General features: G+C 41.7%; 1 protein-coding gene across 1 annotated transcript in view; it reads right to left on the reverse strand.

Annotated features, from left to right (window-relative positions):
* The window catches only part of adarb2 (adenosine deaminase RNA specific B2 (inactive)), a 117630-nt gene extending 117506 nt beyond the window's left edge, over positions 1 to 124 (reverse strand). Inside the window, exon 1 of the mRNA XM_067251933.1 lies at positions 22 to 124. Coding sequence (XP_067108034.1) covers positions 22 to 124 — 103 coding nt within the window. The remainder of the gene's footprint in view (positions 1 to 21) is intronic.
* Between the last annotated feature and the right edge of the window lie 22029 nt (positions 125 to 22153).

Raw genomic sequence — 22153 nt, forward strand, 5'->3', positions numbered from 1 at the left:
ATTAACTGATAAAAAGTTTACCTTTTCTCTTCGATCTTCTCCTCCTTCTCCTTTTAAACTTGCATTTGACTTGACTGCTCGGAGTTCCCGATGCACGGGTGTTGTTTCCAAGTACTGATGCCATCACAATCGCTCGTCTGACGGTGAAGAAACTTGGATTTGCTGCGCGGTTGTTTGTTCTCAGTTCGTGATATAAAACAGTCCTCGGTGACGTTGTGGATATTTCTGACTCTCTTTATTCCCTCCCGAACTCTTACCGGGGAGTGTGTATCGCTGGTAAAGCTCTGTCTGCCCAATTACCTCTGAAACTCCTGCGAGCCTGCCTCGTCAGAGAGACTGTATTCAGCATAGCATGAAGGCTCACACTGATACCCGCCTCCGTCGCGCGGAGTGTATAGAGCGTCTGGAATCAGCCTCGCTCTGCGATAATTTGGGCACCAGCGACTTTGAATCCAATCCTGCAGGAAGCCTATCTATTTGCTGTCGCAAATTTTAATTAGATCCAACCACCGCTGTCTTATGGCTGTGACATCACCAGTAGCCGCCCCAACTGCACCCCATTACACCCGTTCTTCCCTTGCGCTCGCAGACGGAGCGCCCACTCCGGGCAGAGGATCACCGGAGATCCTGTCTGTTCCCACCGGGGCACTACAAGGAGTTAAAGGTCTCTGATGGTGTGAAGGAGATGTATTTTGGTTCCTTTCTTATCGGTCTCTCCGCTGCATGTCTTTGTACATCTTGTGCCAGAGATTATTGGAATTCTGAAAGAGGATTATTATTATGATTTTCAAGAAATCTCTCTCACCCACTCTCTCTTTATGTCTGTTTCTCTCTATATATTTCTTTCTCTCTCTCTCTCTCTTCTCTCTCTCTCTCTCTCTCTCTCTCTCTCTCTCTCTCTCTCTCTCTCTCTCTCTCTCTCTCTCTCTCTCTCTCTCTCTCACTCACACACACACCCATACACACTCTTTCTACCTCAGAGTAGGTTACCCGAGATGATGTTAAGAGGGAAGTAGAATGTTACATTTTTAACTCGTAACAATATCAATGATTCTCTAAAATAATGGCACCTCAATGTTGTGATAGTTAGCCCACCTGTGACATGCACCGTTAGCATGTGTGTAAGGGGTCCCTACCGTAAACTTCATGTATCACATGCATGATGCACTGCATTTACAAGTGATTCAATGCAAAGACTTAGACATAGAGACCAGCGTTATTGGCTTTTGTTTTTCCAAGTTCTATTTAGGCCAATAGTCTGGAGCAGGCTTGGTGACCTTCAGAGTAGGAGGTAAAGAGTTTCTGACAGGCTACAGCGGCCGGAAAGTTTGAAGAATGTGACATTTTGGCATTTTTAGTTCGAGCACAGTGTCGACTCTTTCAAAAAGCATTTGTGCCTTTCCTACCTTGCGGTTATGTTGAATTCCCCAGTCCTGTATGCAAGGTCAGGTGTGTGTTGGAGGTCCTCTTATGCCAGATGGATTCACAATCATACATAAAACATTGCTTTTTAACTCCAACACAATGAACTGGCCTTGCATTTCAGCTATTCTTCCTAAGGTACAAGATTAATACAAAACATGTCATTATAAATTGCATTTAAAGTTAAATTCAGCTAAACTACCACACAATCTGAATTATTATTGAAATCAGACTGCTGTCCAAAAACGATGTTTGCAAATGACCATGAAACGTAAACTCACCATTATTAAGGCCTTACAGTATGGATACATTTTCCTGAAAAATGAAAATGAAACATAACTAGCAACATCAGGTTTAACCTTCCGACTGAAATTCATTTTCCTTATGACATTAAAAAAGCCATACAGTTGCGGAAACATGACATGTTTGCTGATGTCAGATGGAAAAGTCACTTTGAAGTTCTATTGTGAGGTGGAACCGTTCTGAGGCTGCCTGAGGGGCCCGGAGCGCGGATCGGTTCTCGGGGACACAGCTTGCCCCGAGGACACCCACAAATATCCATGTAAATTGCAGTTTAAGAGAAATCAATAGAAGTGACAAGTTGCCAATGCCACTATCTGGGGAGGTAATGAACGTGTGGATTGTGTGTGTGTGTGTGGGGGGGGCAGGGGGGGGGGGGAGTCTGTGGGGGTGTGAACCGTTCATAGATAACAGCAAACAGGGTTATTTGCAGCGGTGGGGTTGCATGCACACATACACGAGGCAGGGTCAGAAGGATGTGGAGCCTAGTCAAACATGCTGTGTGAACATACTGCCCATACTGGGTATTGTGGTCAGGCACTTTAACAGGACATCTCACCTGTATTCCATATTTCAGTATGAGTAGATTTGTACCCTCTCGTTTATTCTTGATGAAAATATGACCTGAAGATCTGGTTTCAACTCGACAACCGCCAATGTGTATATAAAGAAACATTAAATACATCGAAAAACAAGCATGGTTACCACACAGCAGCACGGCATTGTTAACGTTATTCTTCAATCACAGTTTAAAATCTGCGTCTGCAACATCCTTTCATTGCATGTGTCTGACTGGAAACCCACCAGCGGTCGAGAGACACCCTCTGTGAGTGACACAGGCGGTGAGAGCAGGTAGTCCAGTCAGGTCAGTGATGAAGGCCCCCTTCCTCCTCTGTGTGGGGTTTGACTTTAAGCTTTGTGGGAGGGATTAGGCCGCTGTGGTCTTATCGGAGCCCTGGCTCCTCGCACATGGTTCCCCGGGACTCTCAGATCTGCCTTCATCTCCTCTCCACAGACGTTTCACTCCTCAGTCCCTAATCCAGCAGCGCTCTATTCCCTCCCTCTACACACACACACACACACACACACACACACACACACGCTCACACCCACCCAGCCACACACACAGACACACCCAGCCACACGCACACATACACAGAAACAAACACAAGCAGGAACATGCACTGACATGCGTGTGCGTGTACACTGTGCTCATGTTCCCTGCCTCTCAAACCCATGACCATAGCATGCTGTACCTCTCTCTTGTCCGGGTGGCGAGGAGAGGAACAGTGAGGAGACATAACGGCCATCTTTGTTCCTGCTCTTTTCTCCCCCAGCTCAAATACCTTTTACTTGTTCTAATTTAGGAAAAGTATCAAGGATATGCTGATGGAAACCTCAGTCTGCCTTATCAACAACGTGATAAACTGTAGCAACTGCACAAAAACAACCCTTGTTTTAGCCCATGTTTTTGTTTACCGTTGAATTGACCAATCATCGTCGTTGTGCTGCATGTAAATAACTTTTGTGAGTCATTCGTTGAGTAAAATATAACTTGTCTAAGTTAGACGTACATAAGCTTCTCTGGATGACGTTTGATGTTTCACTTCCTCTACCTTGCTCTCATCCTCATTAATCATATCAGGTCTGAGGAGGAATAAAATGTGTGACACACGCCTGTCCAGGATGACCCTCCCATTTGGAAAGAGAAGATAAAAACGTCAGTGACGCTCCAGAAATTGCCTTTTCTTGGGGGCCAATGCTGGAGAATAGGAATATAATTATTCATATGAGACAGAAGAGACCTGTCACTCCGGTGTCAGGAAGGTTTAAGGGCACCGCAAAATGTGTGATTCCAGAAGGATTGTTATTTTCTTTTCGTTAAGTTAAACAAAGCAAGCCGGAATGGAATGACACAATCTCTAGCTCTGATTTAGAGGCGAACCATTAATGATCCGGCAAAGAGGACAAAGAGTTTTTAGAGGTGTTTAAAAGTCTGAGTGCAATTATTGCGTGTGTACTTGTATTCAATAGATGTTGATTGCCATACCTGAGAGAGACAGAGACACAGTGAGAGACCAAGAGACAGATTGAGAGAGAAATAAAGCCGCAGAGAGAGAAAGAGAGAGAGAGAGATAGAGAGAAATAGAGAGAGAGAGAGAGAGAGAGAGAGAGAGAGAGAGAGAGAGAGAGAGAGAGAGAGAAATAGAGAGAGAGAGAGAGAGAGAGAGAGAGAGAGAGAGAGAGAGAGAGAGAGACACTCATAGATCAGTACCCAGGGTAAGAATGCTTGCTCTGCCGGTTTAAATCAGGCCGTGGCTTCCTGCAGGTTGAAATGTCCGACTGCATTTGGTTTTAATTTCCCTACCTGTTCTTGTCAGGTACAGTGCCAGGGAACTCGAGCAGAACATTCACCCTACCTAGCGCAACTGACAAAGAAGAGGAAATACAAGAAGTTGTAATAGATGAGTGTACCGGCAAGAACAGCACACAGTACGTCTAACTTGGAAAAGTCAAAAAAGTACTGACATGCTGATTTAATCTTAATGACCTGATTTGAGATTAGACCTCTTTATAAGACTGTTAATTGCACTGCTGTTATCACCCCTATCAGAAACCAGAAACCCCTCTGTAGCAACCATGACTATTGCACAGTGCTGTCGTCCTACATAGAGTCTCCCTCAAGACATCTGATGTAACCTACTGGACCTGTGTGATTTACACAATCCATTATTAACTCTGGTGGTTTTAATCTGACAACAAACAGGTGACAAGGACAGGAGTGAAGGACAAATGGATGGAAGCTAACAGGGCAGCACTTTCTTCAAACATCCTATATAAACAGACAGCACCCCAATCAAAATGGCCCTGCGCCACGTAGAGAAAACAGGATTTACATTTACATTTAGTCATTTAGCAGACGCTCTTATCCAGAGCGACTTACAGTAAGTACAGGGACATTCCCCCCGAGGCAAGTAGGGTGAAGTGCCTTGCCCAAGGACACAACGTCAGTTCGCATGACCGGGAATCGAACTGGCAACCTTCGGATTACTAGTCCGACTCCCTCACCGCTCAGCCACCTGACTCCCCTCAATTGAAAAGGGAAAAGCGTGTGATTGTGTGTGTGGCAAAGAAAGTGACAGCAACAACATAAAACAAAACATGCTGTAAAATTGTAATTGAATTAATGAATGGACCACAATAATCTTTGCTTCAATTACATAATACGGATAGGTAGTTGCGCATTAGCATTTTTGTATATTTTCCCACTAAATAGTTCAATACATAAAAGCATAAATATTAGAGGATTCTTATTTAATGAATTTTTATTTTGTACACACCACACAAACACACACACACATACAGTACAGTACACACAGACGCTGCTTGGGAAATTAGTAAACAGAGCCTCATCATTCTCCAAAGCTCCTAAAAGGCCTTGAAGTTCCACTGTATCACATTTTGAAGACAGAGATTAATTGCCTCTTTTACGGCCCGACAGTAATCCTTGAAACAGTTTCCTGTGAGCGCGACAGCATCTCAGCCTGCCTCACTAATACAGACCGAAGAAGAGGTAGGATACAGAAACTCACATCACTGAGATCCTGCTTAGCAGAGCTCCACCACCACATCCACAGGAAAAGTCTACTTCCTGGAATGAAAAAAAAAAACACATCTGCTACAGACTAGTGTGGCAATATTGTTTGAATTATTGTTGTTCTTGTTTTAAGCTTGGCGATCAGACCATATGGAGTTCTTAGTTTGTAAATCCTAGAGAATCCAGTCAGGATTATTACATGTTGAAAATGCAGGATGAGGGTGTTGGAATTGGAACAGTTTGGGCTTTCTGAACCCTCCTATGTCATAGCATATGCTGCCAATGGCTCATCTAAGGTCAACCACATCCAGCATTTCATAATTCCAGCAGATGGTTCCAGGCTTTTGTTAATTAAAACATCTTTTTTTTCCCATTATTGTTGTGAAAATCCAAACTATGACACATGATGATTTCTTACTAAACATTGTTGTTTTTTACAAGCTTACAGTGATTGTGAAACACTGCTAAATACTTTAAAATGAGTCACTTACAAAGGAAACGTCATTGTTTTTGACACTGTAGAAAATAATATTTCTTTGGCCTCAAAAATGCTAAAATACAGAGAGAACTTCAGCCTTGACCACATGTATCCTGGGAAGTAGACGACTGACAAGACGAGTAGGTTTTCACACTGACTACAGGACAGATTTATACTGAGGTAGAATAGTTCACCCAACAGGTCTCGCTGGAAACGTCAGAGTCTGATTTTGTGAGCCCCTTGGCAGGCACCAGGTCTGCATTGACACTGATTGTAATATCCCATCAAACAGCTCCAGCCTTCCCCCCTGCGTCACATGAACGGAAGGTAATCAATCTGTAATCCAATCAGAGGTTGCCCTCGTGGTGACAGACAGAGCGCTCCCTGTGGGGTTCTGATGAGGGCAGGGGTAAAGGTGGTCCCAGGGTGCCTTATTGTCCCACGGTGGTCATGAAATGTCAGTTGGCCAGTCAGAAGGTCTTCCTCTTCCTCTGATCTTTTCATGGGGCCTCTTTTTGAGACTTTTGCCTTTTCATGAAATGATGTCCGAGTAATCATGAACATGTTGTTGGCAGAATGCCCATGATACAAACAGTAAATCCAATCTATATATGAGCATGCATAGCAAATATCTTAAATCTCATGCTCTAAAACAAAACCGTTATTATGGTTTGTTGATCTTCATTTGTTGACAGAACGCTATCAACCTCTTAACCTTTGCATGGTCTCCATAAAGTATGAACCATTTATATTTAGTCATTTAGCAGACGCTCTTATCCAGAGCGACTTAGTACAGGGTACTTAGTACAGGGACATTCTCCCCAAGGCAAGTAGGGTGAAGTGCCTTGTCCAAGGACACAACGTCATTTGCACAGCCTGGAATCGAACCAGCAACCTTTGGATTACTAGCCCAATTCCCTAACCGCTCAACCACCTGACTCCCTTTTAAAAGCCTAAAGTACATCTATTTAGCATTCATGAGTCTGGGGACATGAGCTTGATCTGGCTGGGAGACCCTATCTTTTCCACAAAAAATCCTCAGTGGTATAAGGTATGATTCATTAAAAATACATTACAGAGAATCGTGGAGTAAGCAGCTGAACATGAATGAAGAGAATGGAATGTATTTTATTCCCCATAATTTTCCTGAGATTTTTGCTTCATTGTATGACATTTGACAACAGTGAATTTTAACAGCTAATTATCTCTGTGATAACTCCACTAATTTTATCACAATATCAATGCATTCACTCAAAAGTGTCATGGCAACCTCAGACTTCAGACTCTACTATAGTTTTCTCCATTCAACAGCAAAACAGAGTTTGATACAGATCTGATAACAGTTAGAGGCAATGTAGAAGCATAACATCAGTCGCATAAAGTAAGACTTAGAAACTTTAGTGTTAGACTTAATGTTAGATATATACTGCTTTGTTTTTTGAACATAAATGTTTTAAAACAGATTACATGTGAATGAAAATAAAGTTTCTACAAGTGAACAGCAGATGGTAGTAGTAAACATTGTTACATGAGCCTTAACCAGGGTAAGGTACTCCTGGTTCTTTGACAGGAGTATAGTCCGGTATATTTGTGGTCCTGTACTCTGCATGGATTATTTTTGGATTCCTATTAGTTTAATAGGACAGAATTTATGTTAAAATGTTTTCTCCTTCTACACATTAAATACTTTACAGGTTGAATACCATGACGCAACAAACACATGCCTGAAGTATACTAGGCAATTCAGTATGTACTACACAGTATGCATGCATTTAGATGTTCGTCATTCATGGTTGGAAATGTATTATGTAAATGCTTAACTGAATGTGTAAGTGTTAGTGTGTGTGCATGTGAGCGAGTGACTAAGTGTATGAGTGTGTGTGAATCATATAAATCATTGGTATTCAAGTGTACAATAGTCAAATGTATTTCTCTGACCCAGTGATGAACATTCTGGAGGATGACAGCATCATTAGTTGTCTCAGAATTTCTCGGGGTACAATCTTACGTGTGGCCTAAACGCTGTTCAACCAAACTCTGGGCGATGGAGCGCAAATCCCTCAAGTTAAGCTGCACATCCTCGTCTCTGAAGTTGAGGCTTTCATCTGGCAGAATACAGTTGCTGTCAGTGTTAGAGGGTTCAGCTTTCCCCCGTACACGAGACACGAAGATGTGCAGTCAAGACCACATTTCAGCGACACTGCAGTAACTGCATCTCCTGTACACCGTTGCTGGCGAGCATGCGGGGCTGAAAAAAAAAAAACATGATGTCAGATGGTTGCAGGTGATATCAAATGGCTGACCCCAGATGAATACACCGCTGGCAAAATTGTGTGATCAAAATAAGATTTGAGGTTAAGATCGGGTGCAAGCCGTCTTCCTCCTCCTCACCAGGCCTCGATCCCAGGATCAGATGCTGAGGCACATGATGTCAGAGTAGGAGCATGTGTACACTGTGTGTGAGAGGATAAGGGGATATTGTCAATAGACATTAAAGTCAAGGCACATCAATAACTACAGGGATGTTTTGAAATTGAATTACATACATGGTTGTTGATGTTGAGAAATAACAGTACACATTTGTGAATTTTATAGCCTCTACACAAATGTATTTAACAATGAAAATGGGGAATAGGCTTGAAATGGCATAAATGTTTAAACGTTACATAGCAACTGTTAATTAACTGAAAAATAAAGTAACTTGCTGTCTTTTTTGAGGCAGCACTAACTGTAGCATAGTCACAACAAACTTGTTTCCCTCAAGCGATCCTCAGACTGACACAAATGTTCTATTTAAAGCAACACAGTACGATCTGTGAATTAAAAACTAAAGCCCCAAAGCATCTTTGTGCCTCTCTTTGAATTGGCAGTGCTAAGAAATGCCAAACTAGCAGGGGAATTCTCTCCTTTCCCTCTTTAGTTGAAATTGATTTCTTCAAAGACTACAGTTGTTTTTTAATTAAAACATTGAACTGGCTAATTGTGAAAACGATTTATGTGGTGTTTTCCACTGTGTAAAGCAATATTCTATTTGTCTTAGTGGTGTCTATTTTTTTCAGAGAAGAACACACCCATCCACACACACACAAACAGACACAAACACAGTTTGTTCAGTTTAATGCGATAATCGAGCAACTTTTCAAGATGTTTTCCAACTTCCTCCTAGTAAGCTGTGTAAACCTGTCAGAGTGGGACACTTCAACTTTCCACAAACCCTTAAAGCTTGGCTTCAAAGTGTTTGAAAGTACACATCAACAACCGGATTATACTGTACATACTATATGCAACATCTTAACTTTGAGGAGTGATTCGAACTTGGTTTGTACTGTAAGTTTTCTTCTTTTTTTTTTCAGGGCAGTGCTTTTCAATGATTGTGCTTTATTACACACTTTCATGATAAATGTACAAAATTTAAACCATTCCAACAAGATTAATACATTCTGAAGTGGAATTATGCCTCAAAATATCATGAAAAACTTAAATATCCGTCTTTCTTGAAAGCTAAAGTTACCTTCAAAAATTATACAATTTAGTTGCAAAGCATTTTGCCACTGGATTAATCGTTTGCGCCTTAAATTATTCATTCCTTATTCAATCTTGAAGAACTGTCCTTAGCTCAATGTTAATGTTAATTTAGCCAAGAAAAATGGTCTTGTATTACATCACATATTGTATTTTGGCAGAATGTTTTCATTTCAAGCACTGCAACAAACATGCCGAATAGGTCACTTCACTTCAGAAAAACATCTCAAAGGTTTATCTTACTTACTAAAACATTTTTTTAAGAAAAATGCTACAGGACAACCACTGAGAAGATCAAGTTTTTCTGTACATTATGATTATCTTTCTCCTATCTGGTGAAAGAAACTCATCCATTACCTATCCCAGTATCAAGCTGCTCCCTCTGACCTCACCATTTGAACAACAAAGTGAGACGCCACAGGGGTTCAGTTTGTGGATGAACACGACAGTGCCATGTTACAGTTCACACTGTTAAATCTGGAGGGAAATTAATCCCACGTTTGTTAGCACAGCACATTTAATTAATCACGCCTGTCTCCGCAAACGGCTAAACGGTCGGAGTTTAGAATAATGCCACAAAGTCAAGATTATTCATTTCTCCAAACATTTTAAGACTTCAATCAAGTGTCCCCTCAGATGCTACCCACTGAGAGGCAGAGGAGATTTAGTCCTCTCAATGTGCGTTCATAAATCATACCCCTCGCTCTGCAAACAGCTCAGCTTGCCCATCTTTGAACCTCCCTCACACACTTTCACCCTTCCTGTCATGTAAACCCCACTGGGTAATTAACAAGATTCTTTTAGAATGAGAGAAGAAGAAAAACAGAAAAAATAAGAAAGAAATTAGGCACATTTCCATGATGAGGGTTCTGCTCAAGAAGTGAGGTAATTTAGTTAATGTTTAGAGATGTTGTGTACATAATGAAGAAAGAATGGATTTATGGGAGTGGATTTTTCAACACAGACGGAACGACAGAATGCAATGTAGGTTGTTAGTCTATTTGCACCTCTCTTCATATGCACTGCATAACAGTTTGGGCTGTCAATAGTCTACTCTGGAAACTCTGAAAAGCCACTGCCGACACAAAAGAACAAATTGAGATATCCTTACAAACACATAGTCAATAGACAAGGCCACAAATCTACCTGCTGGGAAGAAATCGTTTCTACCTAAATCCTGTGGGGATGTGGAGGGATTATGTGAAGTGCTCACTTTCCTTTAATTAAAGCGCAGAAGTGTTGAGCAGTGCACTTAGAACTCTCTGCTCATTCTTAAGGGCTTTCAGAGTCCAAAATGCGTGTTTGATCACAGTACTACATACTAATATTAACTGACAATTATTTCACATCATTCCTACACTGAAACCAATTTACAAAGCATGTAAAAACAATTCATTCAGAATTACACTTAGCACATAATAATTCTGTTTCCTGTTGGGTGTTTCCTGACTGTTTAGCTGAGACTTTCATTAGAAAATACTAGAAAGTTCAAGGATTGCAAGTTCAGGCAACAGTTGCCCAAGCCACTTTCAGTTTCCTGCATCTGTAGTCACTGGGGCCGTGCTACTCATGCTAACAACACAACACCATCTGTCTCATAACCTGCCATCATATTTTATATTTTATATTTGATCATTTAATTTTGTGGCATTACTTCAGCAGCATATATTTGTTATGGTGTGCTGTTTCTGGGATGTGTTTGAATGTTGCCTGACGATGCCCTGTTTCCCTTGAGCGGTGTGTGTTCCTGGAGCCGTGTGATCCATGTCAGCCTATTAAAAGACATGCTCCTTGCCTCAGATCATTAGACAAGCTTTAATCCCTCTCTGTCTCCTTTCAATAGAGTTTACGCTGGGGATATGGTTGGCGCTAGCCCGCTCCGCACACAAGGCAAGGGTAACACGAGGCGATGTTCCCGTGCTCAATCTGCTTTAGAGCGAGAGAGAAGAAGAGATATGATGTTGGTTTTAAATCATCAGAGGTAAACAAAGATAGAGGATGGCGCTGGCAGAGGGAGACGTTTATGAACATAGGGTGGATGAGGAAGAAACAATGGGATAGTAAACAATGGATTGTTTGGATATATTTTCTATTTTTATCAATCTATTGGGAAAATCCTTAACTGATTCACGATAACCAAGCAACACATGAATGGATAAGGCGCCCACATGTGTTTCCTTACAAACAAAAGTTTTACTCGGGTGCGCTGTAGCTCTAACTGTGCCAGTGTGGGATGTCTGTCCTGAATCAGAGGGCTGAACACCCCAGCCGGTCCACCTCATTAGATGCTCGTCCAGGTGAGCGGTGTCAGTGCTGCAGCCTGAAGATCAGGCCTGGTGTTTCAAAGGATCCCCAGTGTCTTACAGATCGGGTTCAGCCAGACAGTGGGGATCCCTTCTAATGAGTCTCCCCTCATTCCTCCTCCGTCCGTGCAGGTGGGGTCCGCAACCAACTGTCAATCCACAGGGAAAACTTTCAGTTGGGGAGAAGTAAGGTCCTGAGGTAAATTGGTACCGTACGTTTTGTAACATTTCTTTAAAGTCTAGTGTCTAACGGACTGTGAGGACCAAACTATTTTACCATCATGGTTGGTGCTGAATGAATGTACTGTATGTGTCATTAGTTACATTGTCCAATTATAAGTGTTTACCACCAGTGTTTATACACCAGAGTTTATATCTAGTTGATGAAAACATGCCACAGAGTGACTAAAATTCGAGAGTGACTAGTCGATTCAAACTGAATGTACAGTACTGTAGCTATGCCGATTCCTGGCTTCCTTTCTTACACTACAAACCTGCCCTTAAAACGTACCTTTGTCTTTTATTTTCTCACACAGGTTTTGATAGAGAAGATTGCACCCCCTACACCACCAACTGTGAAGTCACAGCACATTCCCATCTCCCCCATAGAATCTTAGGAACATAATCCCGAGTGTCAGCATGCTCCAAATCTTTAGGTCTTTATCCTCTTCTCTAGTGCTTACACAGGGATATCACCTGACTGGACTCAGACCGCAACCTTGAAATATTGTCTGTAAAATAAATTCCATTGTAAAGTGTTTAGTGTGGTGGACCTGCAAATTCTGCTTGTTTTCCAAAGAGCTAAGGAAAGAGCAGGAATAGGATTTTCGCTATTGTGGGTTTATTTTTTGTCAGTGACATCAATCCTTTACTGGGAATCTGAGGCTGTGGTAATGGAAAAGTGTGAGATGGTCTCCTCAGTTTAAACAAGGGCTGACAGGTTGGGTGTCAAGGAGAGCAGACATCGTCTGTTTTCTATGAACTTTAACCTTTTCTGCCGATGCCTGGTTGTTTCTTTACTGCTCGGCATAAATGGAAATGTTGCACCATGGTGGTGAGAGTGTTTATTTAGGGTTGTCGCTGCTGGCCACGTTTGTGGTAAGTGAACAATTGTTTGTGGTAGCTATTTCTTTTTGGGGGGGGTGACAAAAATTATTATTTTTGTTCTACAAAGTCACTTTTGTATTTAAAAAAGGAAGCGAGAGAGATCTGGAAACATGGCTGATCTGGAATCGGCGTGACGACAGATTGATCCACAGAGAAGAAGAGAGATCAAAGTTTCAGAGAAAGTTATTCAAGGGTATGTCTTTAAGTTTGATGCGACTCATCTAATGAGCTGTGAGGGACTACAAAAACAGCTTTATGATCCACATAATATCATCATTATCCCATTTACGGCCCTGGGTCCTCTTGGGCTGGAGATGACAAAGTAGGATCTGCCCCTTGTTTCATGTTGGGTGCTACTGAGCAATTTGCCACCCCTCTGTTCTCTCCCTGTTCATTGACTTTGATGTTGTGTCAAATATCTTTGTCTTCAAAGATGCTTTTGGAAATGGGTTGAGAGAGCCAAATTGCTCTGTCTACTGTTCTGTTCGTTTGTTCCTCCAGGAGAGATAAAAGGCACCAGACGTGTGAGTGTGTGAATCTCAAAATAATTGTGTTTGTGTTCAGTATGATGGGAACGGCTACATAGAAAACATACATGTACCTGTTTACTAAGGTGTTCTGGTTCTGGTTGCCGGTTCGATTCCTGGCCGTGCACAATGACATTGTGTCCTTGGGCAAGGCACTTCACCCTACTTACCTCGGGGGGAATGTCCCTGTGCTTACTGTAAGTCGCTCTGGATAAGAGTCTGCTAAATGACTAAGTGTAAATGTGTTCTACCTCCACATACCCCAAATTCCTCTTAATGTTTTCAACACTGACATCAACGTCATTGTTCTCAGCCACTCCCTCTGCTCGCTGATTGGACAGGTAGAAAGTTAACCGAAGACATCTGACTTACGTACCTCAAGCCCAGACGCAGTACAGAAGCAAAATCTAAATTGAGTGGAAGTACTTAAGAGGGCAGAGCCAGGCTACTTATAGACTGCTAAGACTTTAAAATGTACAGTAACCATCTGACACTTCAGTGAAAAACTCTACAAGACCCCAAAAATGACCACACACTGAGATCAGTGTCATTAATTAAGCCTAACCTTGGTATTGAAATTGTGTCTAATTAGCCACAGTATCTGTTCTCTTTACTGTTATTATTGTTATTGAATTATGATGACACCACTATCAGCAGCATGGTTATTTATTTTGCCTTCTGGTGGTTTACATTTAGTCAGTTTAGTTGGTACTACTGTACCAAAACAATCTAAAGCAGGTATAGTTGGAGATGCCAGACATTTCTCCATCAATGCATGCATCATTGACAAATCTGGGAGAAGTTAGACATTGTTTGCTTGTTTGCTTACATTCACTGTACATACATTTCGTATTTATTCATTAAAAAACTGTATAGTGTTCCTTAGGCCCTTACTTGAGAGCAAGATGGGGTTTTTTTGTAACACAAAGCTACGAAGATGTTTGGTATAATGTGACTAAAATTACATACATTTTTAACTTTTGTGTTTTTTTCTCAAACACAGCAAAGAGATTTTTATTGCAGTCAATTTACCAACACAAAGTAAGCCACAGTAACTGACACAGTAAAATAGTTGTGAATGCCAGAAACACTTTTAGTGTGTGAAAGAATATATTTCTCCCATGAAAACAAACTCCAAACTGTGTGCCTCTTTTCAGAAATAACTATTTCATCCACGTCACCTTTTCACTTGCATTATTACTGTGGCTATTACTAAGAATTCATTATTTATGTGAGTAGCTATCAGCAAAAAGGCAAGCAATTTACTTGTCAAAATACATTACTGTGTGTGACTTGAAATATGTGTGGGGAGCTCTGGGCTAGCTCATAAGTTGAGTGCAGAGCAGTCAGTTAAATTATGGATGGCAAGACATATCATTTCAAATAGGGGCATTAGAGAAACTCTGCATCTCCTACCTTTGTTTTAAGGTTAATATGAACATTTTCAATTAGATTCCCTCAACCGCATTCGAAAGAAAAATTACTTCTCTTTTCATTTTGTGAAACGATGCCTCCTTTGACGGCTACTTATGCAGGTAGAGTCTGTTATTAACACGGGGCCTCATGCGCCACGATTCACTCGAAGATTAACGCCCCGAAACTTTTGCATCTGTCAAGTTTAACGCTAATCTCTACCTTCTTGTTACATCAGCTTTTCCCTTCCAAAGACTTCCTCTTATTTTTGCTGAGGAGACTTTGATCCCTTGCAGACCCAGGTGATCTCCACCACACCTCCACGGATAAGCGCTTAGACTGGATTAGCTCGGATGGATGAGCAGAAGCAGGCCTATCTGTACTTTCTTACCCACAACCCCCCAGGAGCGAACATCTCCAGCTGTGCCGTGTGACAACCACGAGGCTGCGGCACTGGCTCCACCTAAACCAGGAACCCTCCCCTCCGTCTCGTAAGACTTAACGTGTCTCCGCCTGATACCTCATTCCCTCTGTTCCTTCTCTGTTTTCGCCTGTCACCTCCTCTTTCCCTTCGTTCTCTCACTGCTCCTGCTCTCTCCTGAGACCATCACTTTAGTGAATTAAGCACTCGGTAATGTGATTCATGAGATTCATCTAGCTTGTTCTGAGCTGGTTAGAAGGAAAATGGTTCCTTAGAGAGAGAGAGAGAGAGAGAGAGAGAGAGAGAGAGAGAGAGAGAGAGAGAGAGAGAGAGAGAAGTAGAGACAGAGAGATAAAATGAGGGGGGGAGAGAGTTTTAGAACAGGGGTGTGCAGTTGTTTTGTAATTGCCTTGTTTGCAGCTGCCCAAATGAGGGCTGTCATTTCAGTGACTGTTGCCTGTATCACTTCCTTACCCACACACAGCCCAGACAAGTGTTGGCTGGTGCCACTTGGGAAAAAGCTGGATGATCCGCTGCTATGTAGCTCCCTGCAGATTTAGCTCAAACCAAAGAACCTTTCAAAGTTAAACAAATCAGCCTTAGGCTGCATGTCTTTCCTCATTCAGCTTCTGCTCTCACGTTGCTGTAATGTTTAGTGACTGCATGAACAGTGAGCCAGCACAGAGACACCGAGGAAGACTTTCACTTGGTTACAACTAACTATATGTATTTACTATTTACGTCAAGAGAGCAAGAAAGAATAAGGGAGAGAGAAAGAGAGAGACCAGAGAGAGTCTAGAGAGAGAGACAGAGAGAGTCTAGAGAGAAAGAGAGACACACAGCTAGAGAGTCTAGAGAGAGACACACACAGAGAGAGAGTTTCTAGAGAGAAAAAGAGATACACAGTCTAGAGAGAGAGACACACACAGAGAGAGAGTCTAGAGAGAAAGAGAGACACAGAGAGTCTAAAGAAAGCGAGACACACAGAGAGAGAGAGAGTCTAGAGAGAAAGAGAGAGACACAGAACAGAGACAGACAGAAAGACAGAAAGACAGACAGACAGACAGAAAGGATAGCCCCACATGACGTTGACATGAAACGCAGAGTTAATTGAATACATCTCTTATCTGTGACCTTTGTGAAGTCAGCATTAACACATCAAAGTATGAAATGAGAAAGAAATGCATCTTGGAACCAACACTGAAATGTCACCACGTGTTTTAGACGGCACCTGCCAAAATACCGCTAGCTGACGGCTAGTAATCCTGGAAGGTTCTCCTTCTGGGTAATTCAATTAAGACGTGTGAGTGACTGCAGATGAGACATCATTCAAAGATCATGTTCATCAACAGAACCCATCTGCTTCATCATTATCTCTAGAATACGCCACCAGAGGGGTTTCACACAGGGTTAGTCCTGCAACGTAGAACTAATGTGATGGGCACATCACAACAAGAAGACCTGTTACCAACAATAAACACAACAATATCCAGTATTTCCACAATACAGCATCTACATAGGTCATATTTTACTATACAAACTATTTAAATGGTTACACGACTGTGAAAAATATATTATGCAAAAATATATTAACAAAAGGTTTCTAAATGTGCTAAATGTAAATGTGAAAGACATTATTTATTGTGAGAGAAGGTTAAAGCTTAAAGAGGTTAAAGCAAGCAGAAGAATGCTTACAGTTAGTTTATACATATTTTACAGGAATATGTCTGGTTTAAAGTAAGCTGAAAACTCTGTTGAGATGTATCGTGTATGATCCACAGTTACATCATCAGGATCCTATCTCACAAATGAAAATACATCTTTATCCATGGCTCAGAAAGATGACTATGGTTATCGTTTAAGAACATCTCCAGGTCAATAATCTTTTCAGGAGATTCATTTTTCTGACCGCATGATGACATTGTCTGATGCACAGAAAAGAATGATGTCAATGCCAATTTCCTGATCAATGAGCTATTAATGTTGGTATACCTATTATTCCAAATAGGCATTGTGTGATTTTTTGGTTGGGATCCTCTGGCCTCACAGATAATAGTAATTGCTATTCTAGATTACCTGTAATATCGGTCAGACTCTTCAACGCTATTATACAAATTTAGTTCTTTTTAACAGCCTGTGGTATGATCATTTAGGAGACTTTAGTCGCCTCTAAATAGCATATAAAAAAATAGGTTGCAGAATTTCGGCAAAGACGGTAGGAATGATATGAAGGAAGCCTGTACATTTTCATTCAGAAGTTAGAAGCGCAAATTCCAACTGCCAATTCTGAAGAGTTTGCTTACCAACAGTGTAAACCGGTCTGTTAGCAGAGCTATCCTCACCAGACATACATTAAACTCCCCTGAGATGCCCCTGTATATCAACACCGGGGAGGAAAACCTACTGAATATTGACCGTGTTGTGGCACACTGAGATGGATGGCAACATGTGTGATGTACTGTGGATCCATCCTGGCCTACTGGGACCCTCCTCATCATTGGGGATATTACTCCCCTGTGTGGAAGGTAGCCACATGGAGAGACATATTTCACATGCCAGAGTGAACACAAGAGACCGCTTGGTGTGATGTAAGTAACTGAATTTTTCAGAGCCCGATATATTCAAGGCCTTGTTGAAGGTTGTCACATTTTTTTTCTTTACGGCAACTTATATTTTATTTTACGGCAACTTATATTTTATTTTATTGTATATTTAATTATATTCTAATCCCACTTAGTACTGCTAGTTTATGTACCCTTAGTATAGATAGTCCACATATTTAAATTGTAGGTATATGTTTATTGTATGCACCTTCCTGCCAAAGCAAATTCCTTGTCTGTGCAAACTTTCATGGCGAATAAATCCCATTCTGATTCTGATTCTGATTTATCACCTGTGCACCCAATCAAAGTGGGACTGGTTTCAGCCCAGGGAACAATGGGACTGATGGTTTTGGAAGGTGCTGTAGTATGGTAAAGCTGGCATGCAAAACAGTGTGCAAAAATGCTGATTATTTTCAGTCAAATGTCTTTCCATGATAATATACAAACAACGATAAACCAAAGCATTTTTGAAAGGCGAGTCTTTTCCATCGTAGACACCAAAAATGGCCATCCAATCACTCTGGCATCCCACCCACAAGATACTATATGACAGAACAGGAACACTAATGTAGGAAGACTCTCTACCAAACGCAAACATACTAAGTAGCACTTCTGTTTTTTCCCTCATCTCAACATCCCTAGAGTTTAAAATGGGAGACTTTAAATGGGAGATTTCCCTCGGCATAGGAATGATGGATCTTTCTATCGGAGATAAGGTGCTCTTCTCCATCAGTCTCCGGATGCCACCGTTGTCCCACTTTCTCTCTGCTATCATAGCGGGCCTGTCTGCAAGGACCTCAATAACAGCTGACCTGGGACCCTGAGGTAAATCAATCTCAACGGGGGTGATGGAGGCTTGTAAAGTAGGGGGTCGATGTATTATATGGGTGGGTGGGTTGGTGTGTGAGTGGGTGGGTGGTGGTGGGGCCCGGGGGAGTGAGGGCCGGGGGAGTGAGGGCCGGGGGAGTGAGGCCCGGGGGAGTGAGGGCTGGGGGTGTGAGGGCTGGGGGTGTGAGGGCCGGGGGAGTGAGGGCCGGGGGAGTGAGGACCGGAGGAGTGTGGGCCGGGGGAGTGAGGCCCGGGGGAGTGAGGGCCGGGGGAGTGAGGGCCGGGGGAGTGAGGGCCGGGGGAGTGAGGACCGGGGGAGTGTGGGCCGGGGGAGTGAGGTGCTGACAAAAGACGTGCTGGTGGTACATCGTGGCCCATTTTTCGCCTTTAGGTCGCAATCCGGGCCATGTTGTAGAAGTGGCTTGCTTTTTACCTCTATTTTGTTAATGCTGGTATTGTGAATCAGAGTCTTGGGTTCCGGAAGCGTCACTTTAGGAGTGGCCTCAGCGCCTGAGCTCAAGTTACTGGTATGGGAAGACAAACTGCTCGTGACCTTCACTGGTGTGTGGTGTGTGTGTATGCGTGTGAGTCTGTGTGTGTGTAGAGGGATCAAGGTGACAGCTACCTACAGTTCTGACTAGAAAGCGTCACGCCATTTACTCAAGCCGTAGATAACAGCTCTGCTGTTGCAAGCAGCTTCTTTAGCTGATTTATCAGATAATGTATCTACTTAAGCTTCCACGCATCAGCTATTTTTAGGTGACACTTTTAACCATTTCCACCTTTGTTCATCTTTTCAGTTCATCCTTCTTCACTTCAACATTTCTGAAAGGAACATCTGTATTAAGATAAGATAATAATAAAAGTCTCTTAACGTGATATTTGTTCACAGTCTGTTATTACTCAGTGACAAATGTGGGACTGTTTGGTGGGATTGAAAATGTGCTTTGCCACATAAACAACGCTTGTTTGTATAAAACAGTACTACAGCCCACTAAGATTGAGTGGAATAGATATGTCTATTTGCTGATATGGGATGAACATGAATCTGTGTGTGTGAGCGCAAATGTGTATGTGATTAACCCTGTTTTTGTTTTTTTATTTGTGTCCTCTGATATAGAGGGGTCACCGTGAAGGCTGTAATTCAAGAGCAGGGTTGTCACTGAGAGACAGGAGGGCGATGAATAATTAGAGCCTGTCTTACTGCTTGATTACAGTCTTGTTCTACACAAAGCCAGGACACTATCTTCACCATGAATTTAGATCACCTTCTCTACAGCAGTAGCCGTGCCTGTCAACGTAACTCTCAAATAGTTTTTCTGACATCGTCATGTGTATTCATGAGAAAATTAGATCTTGGTTGTCAGGAGGTACTGTAAACCTATAGGAGGAACAGATTCTGTTGGGGTACAGTGCACATCATGTCCAGAGGCATGTGTCCATTCTTGTCTTGTTTCCTTTAGATATGTATAAACATGTCATGTCCATGTGTTACTTTACTTAAATGCTTCCATCTCAAGACTTCCATCCATCTATCCTTTCATCTACCTGAAAACATGTTTTGTTTGTCTCTGTCTAACCATTATAACATTTGGCATGAAATGGTCGTCCTGGGTTTGACACCTTAGCAGTCAAAGATGATGCAGAACCTGGAAAAGAAAATGTGTCCATGTAACCAAACATTAACACAAAAAATATATATATTTGTGACACCGTTGTGCTATCACAAATTCTCGAATCAATAAAAAGTGGGACAAACCACAAGTCAAGCAGTCCTATTCATTAATAACTCCCTCAAGACCATTCCAGAAGGCATTTTCACATTAAAATTATGCTGTGTAAATCAATGAATGTTTCAGAAATTATACTGCTTGTATTGATCTCGTGACTCACCTAATCTCTCATGTGAAACCGCAACTCGAGTTTGTTATAAGAATAATAGTTCTACAGCAACAGACGAAAGATGAGCTGAAGGAAATAGTTTCTAACTAAGACAAGAAAGGTGTCAACAAATCACTATTATGTCCACACTCTCCATCACCTAAAATGCACACCTCTACTAATGTAACTACTAGTCTAAGAAAGACAGTCCATGCCATTTTGCAATGTCATTTTAATGTCAGACTTTACAGGAAAAAAAGGAAAAATCAATTTTTGATTATAAAATGTATATTTCTTATCTGTGTTACTGCTATCACACCAATCTTGCTATCACCAAAAGTCTAACCTTGAACAAGGTTACACTGGATTTACAGGTTGTCAGAGCAAACTGTTTATTTTACTTGATATTTTTTGCATTTGTGTGTGTGTGAACTCACATGTGAGCTCACCCTCATATGATTAACTCATAACTCATCATTTTCTACTGTGCAACTTCCTGCAAAATAATTAAGACTTTTTGGGACAATTGCTTGGGTTTCCAGATGCTGGATCGTGTCTCTGCGCCCCAAAACTGTGACTCTACGGTCGCCCATGTGATACCAGGCTTGGGTGGAGATATCAGTGTTCTTAACCTCTGAAATTAAGAATGCAATTACAGTGACACAAAAGAAGAGGCGAGGGCTCATTCTCTTCAGCTTCACATTATGATAATTAGCTGACAGGAGGGTCAAAGGCAATATGTGTAAAAGTAATCACTGAGTCACACTTTATGCATTTTAAATTGTGGGATAAAAGGTGAGTTTTTGGTGAGAGTTTCCATTAACGAGGAAGGGAAATTCACTTCTTCTCCTTCACATGACATACAGGAAATCTCAGGGACGGATTTCAAACATTAGCTTTTTTTTTTTCAGACGTCTGTTCCGTGGAGATAGGGAAAAGTTCAGGACTGGGTCGCTACATCAGTATGAAGGCTGTATTCATGTTTAAAGGCCCCCCTACTGCCATTTCCATCCATGACGAGCTCCCCAGAAATGTTGATGAGTCCAACCCCACATCCCCTTTGCCCGATTCGTAACACACCACACTCACTCTGACTTCAATTGGAATTGGCTGCTTTGTCTCCAAAACGTGCCTTACACAGTGTGCGGTTCTTGTGTGGAAAATAATGATGGCTATTATTGAAAGAATGTGTCTTTTTCGATAAAGGAAAAATTTACTATGCGCTCTTCACTAAGTTAGTAAGTTAAAACGATTCCGTTACCTAACGTGATCAGAGACTAAAAGAGTGAGTGCTCATACAGAACAACACTCTGTATTCAGATGAGTTTGAATCCCACTTGGAGTAAATGTAGACAAAGCCAAAGTGACTTGGCGTACCTTAGCTTGGTATTTTGTGGTTCTGATCCAGGAGGGTGGCAGAGCTGCAATAGAAGCTAGCAAGGTTGTGTCTCCAGAGCCTAGTGACATTTCTGTGTTCTAATCTCAGTGTGGTCTGTAAAAATCTATTGAAAATGCTTGTTATTCTTGTTAACTTCACAGGCAACTTTACCATCGAACGTGATCTATGTTGCATTATACTGTATAGCAATTACATTACAATTAAATACAGTAAAGGTTATATTATTACTTAGACATATTGTATAAACATAACACTAACACATTTCTTAACTCAATATACCTCTTATAGTTCTGTAGTGCTTTCGGGAAACAACTACTGAAATATTCACCTGGCTCCATGCCTGTGAATGCA

Source organism: Osmerus mordax, chromosome 15 (genome assembly GCF_038355195.1).
Source record: "Osmerus mordax isolate fOsmMor3 chromosome 15, fOsmMor3.pri, whole genome shotgun sequence".
In the NCBI taxonomy this organism is placed as follows: domain Eukaryota; kingdom Metazoa; phylum Chordata; class Actinopteri; order Osmeriformes; family Osmeridae; genus Osmerus; species Osmerus mordax.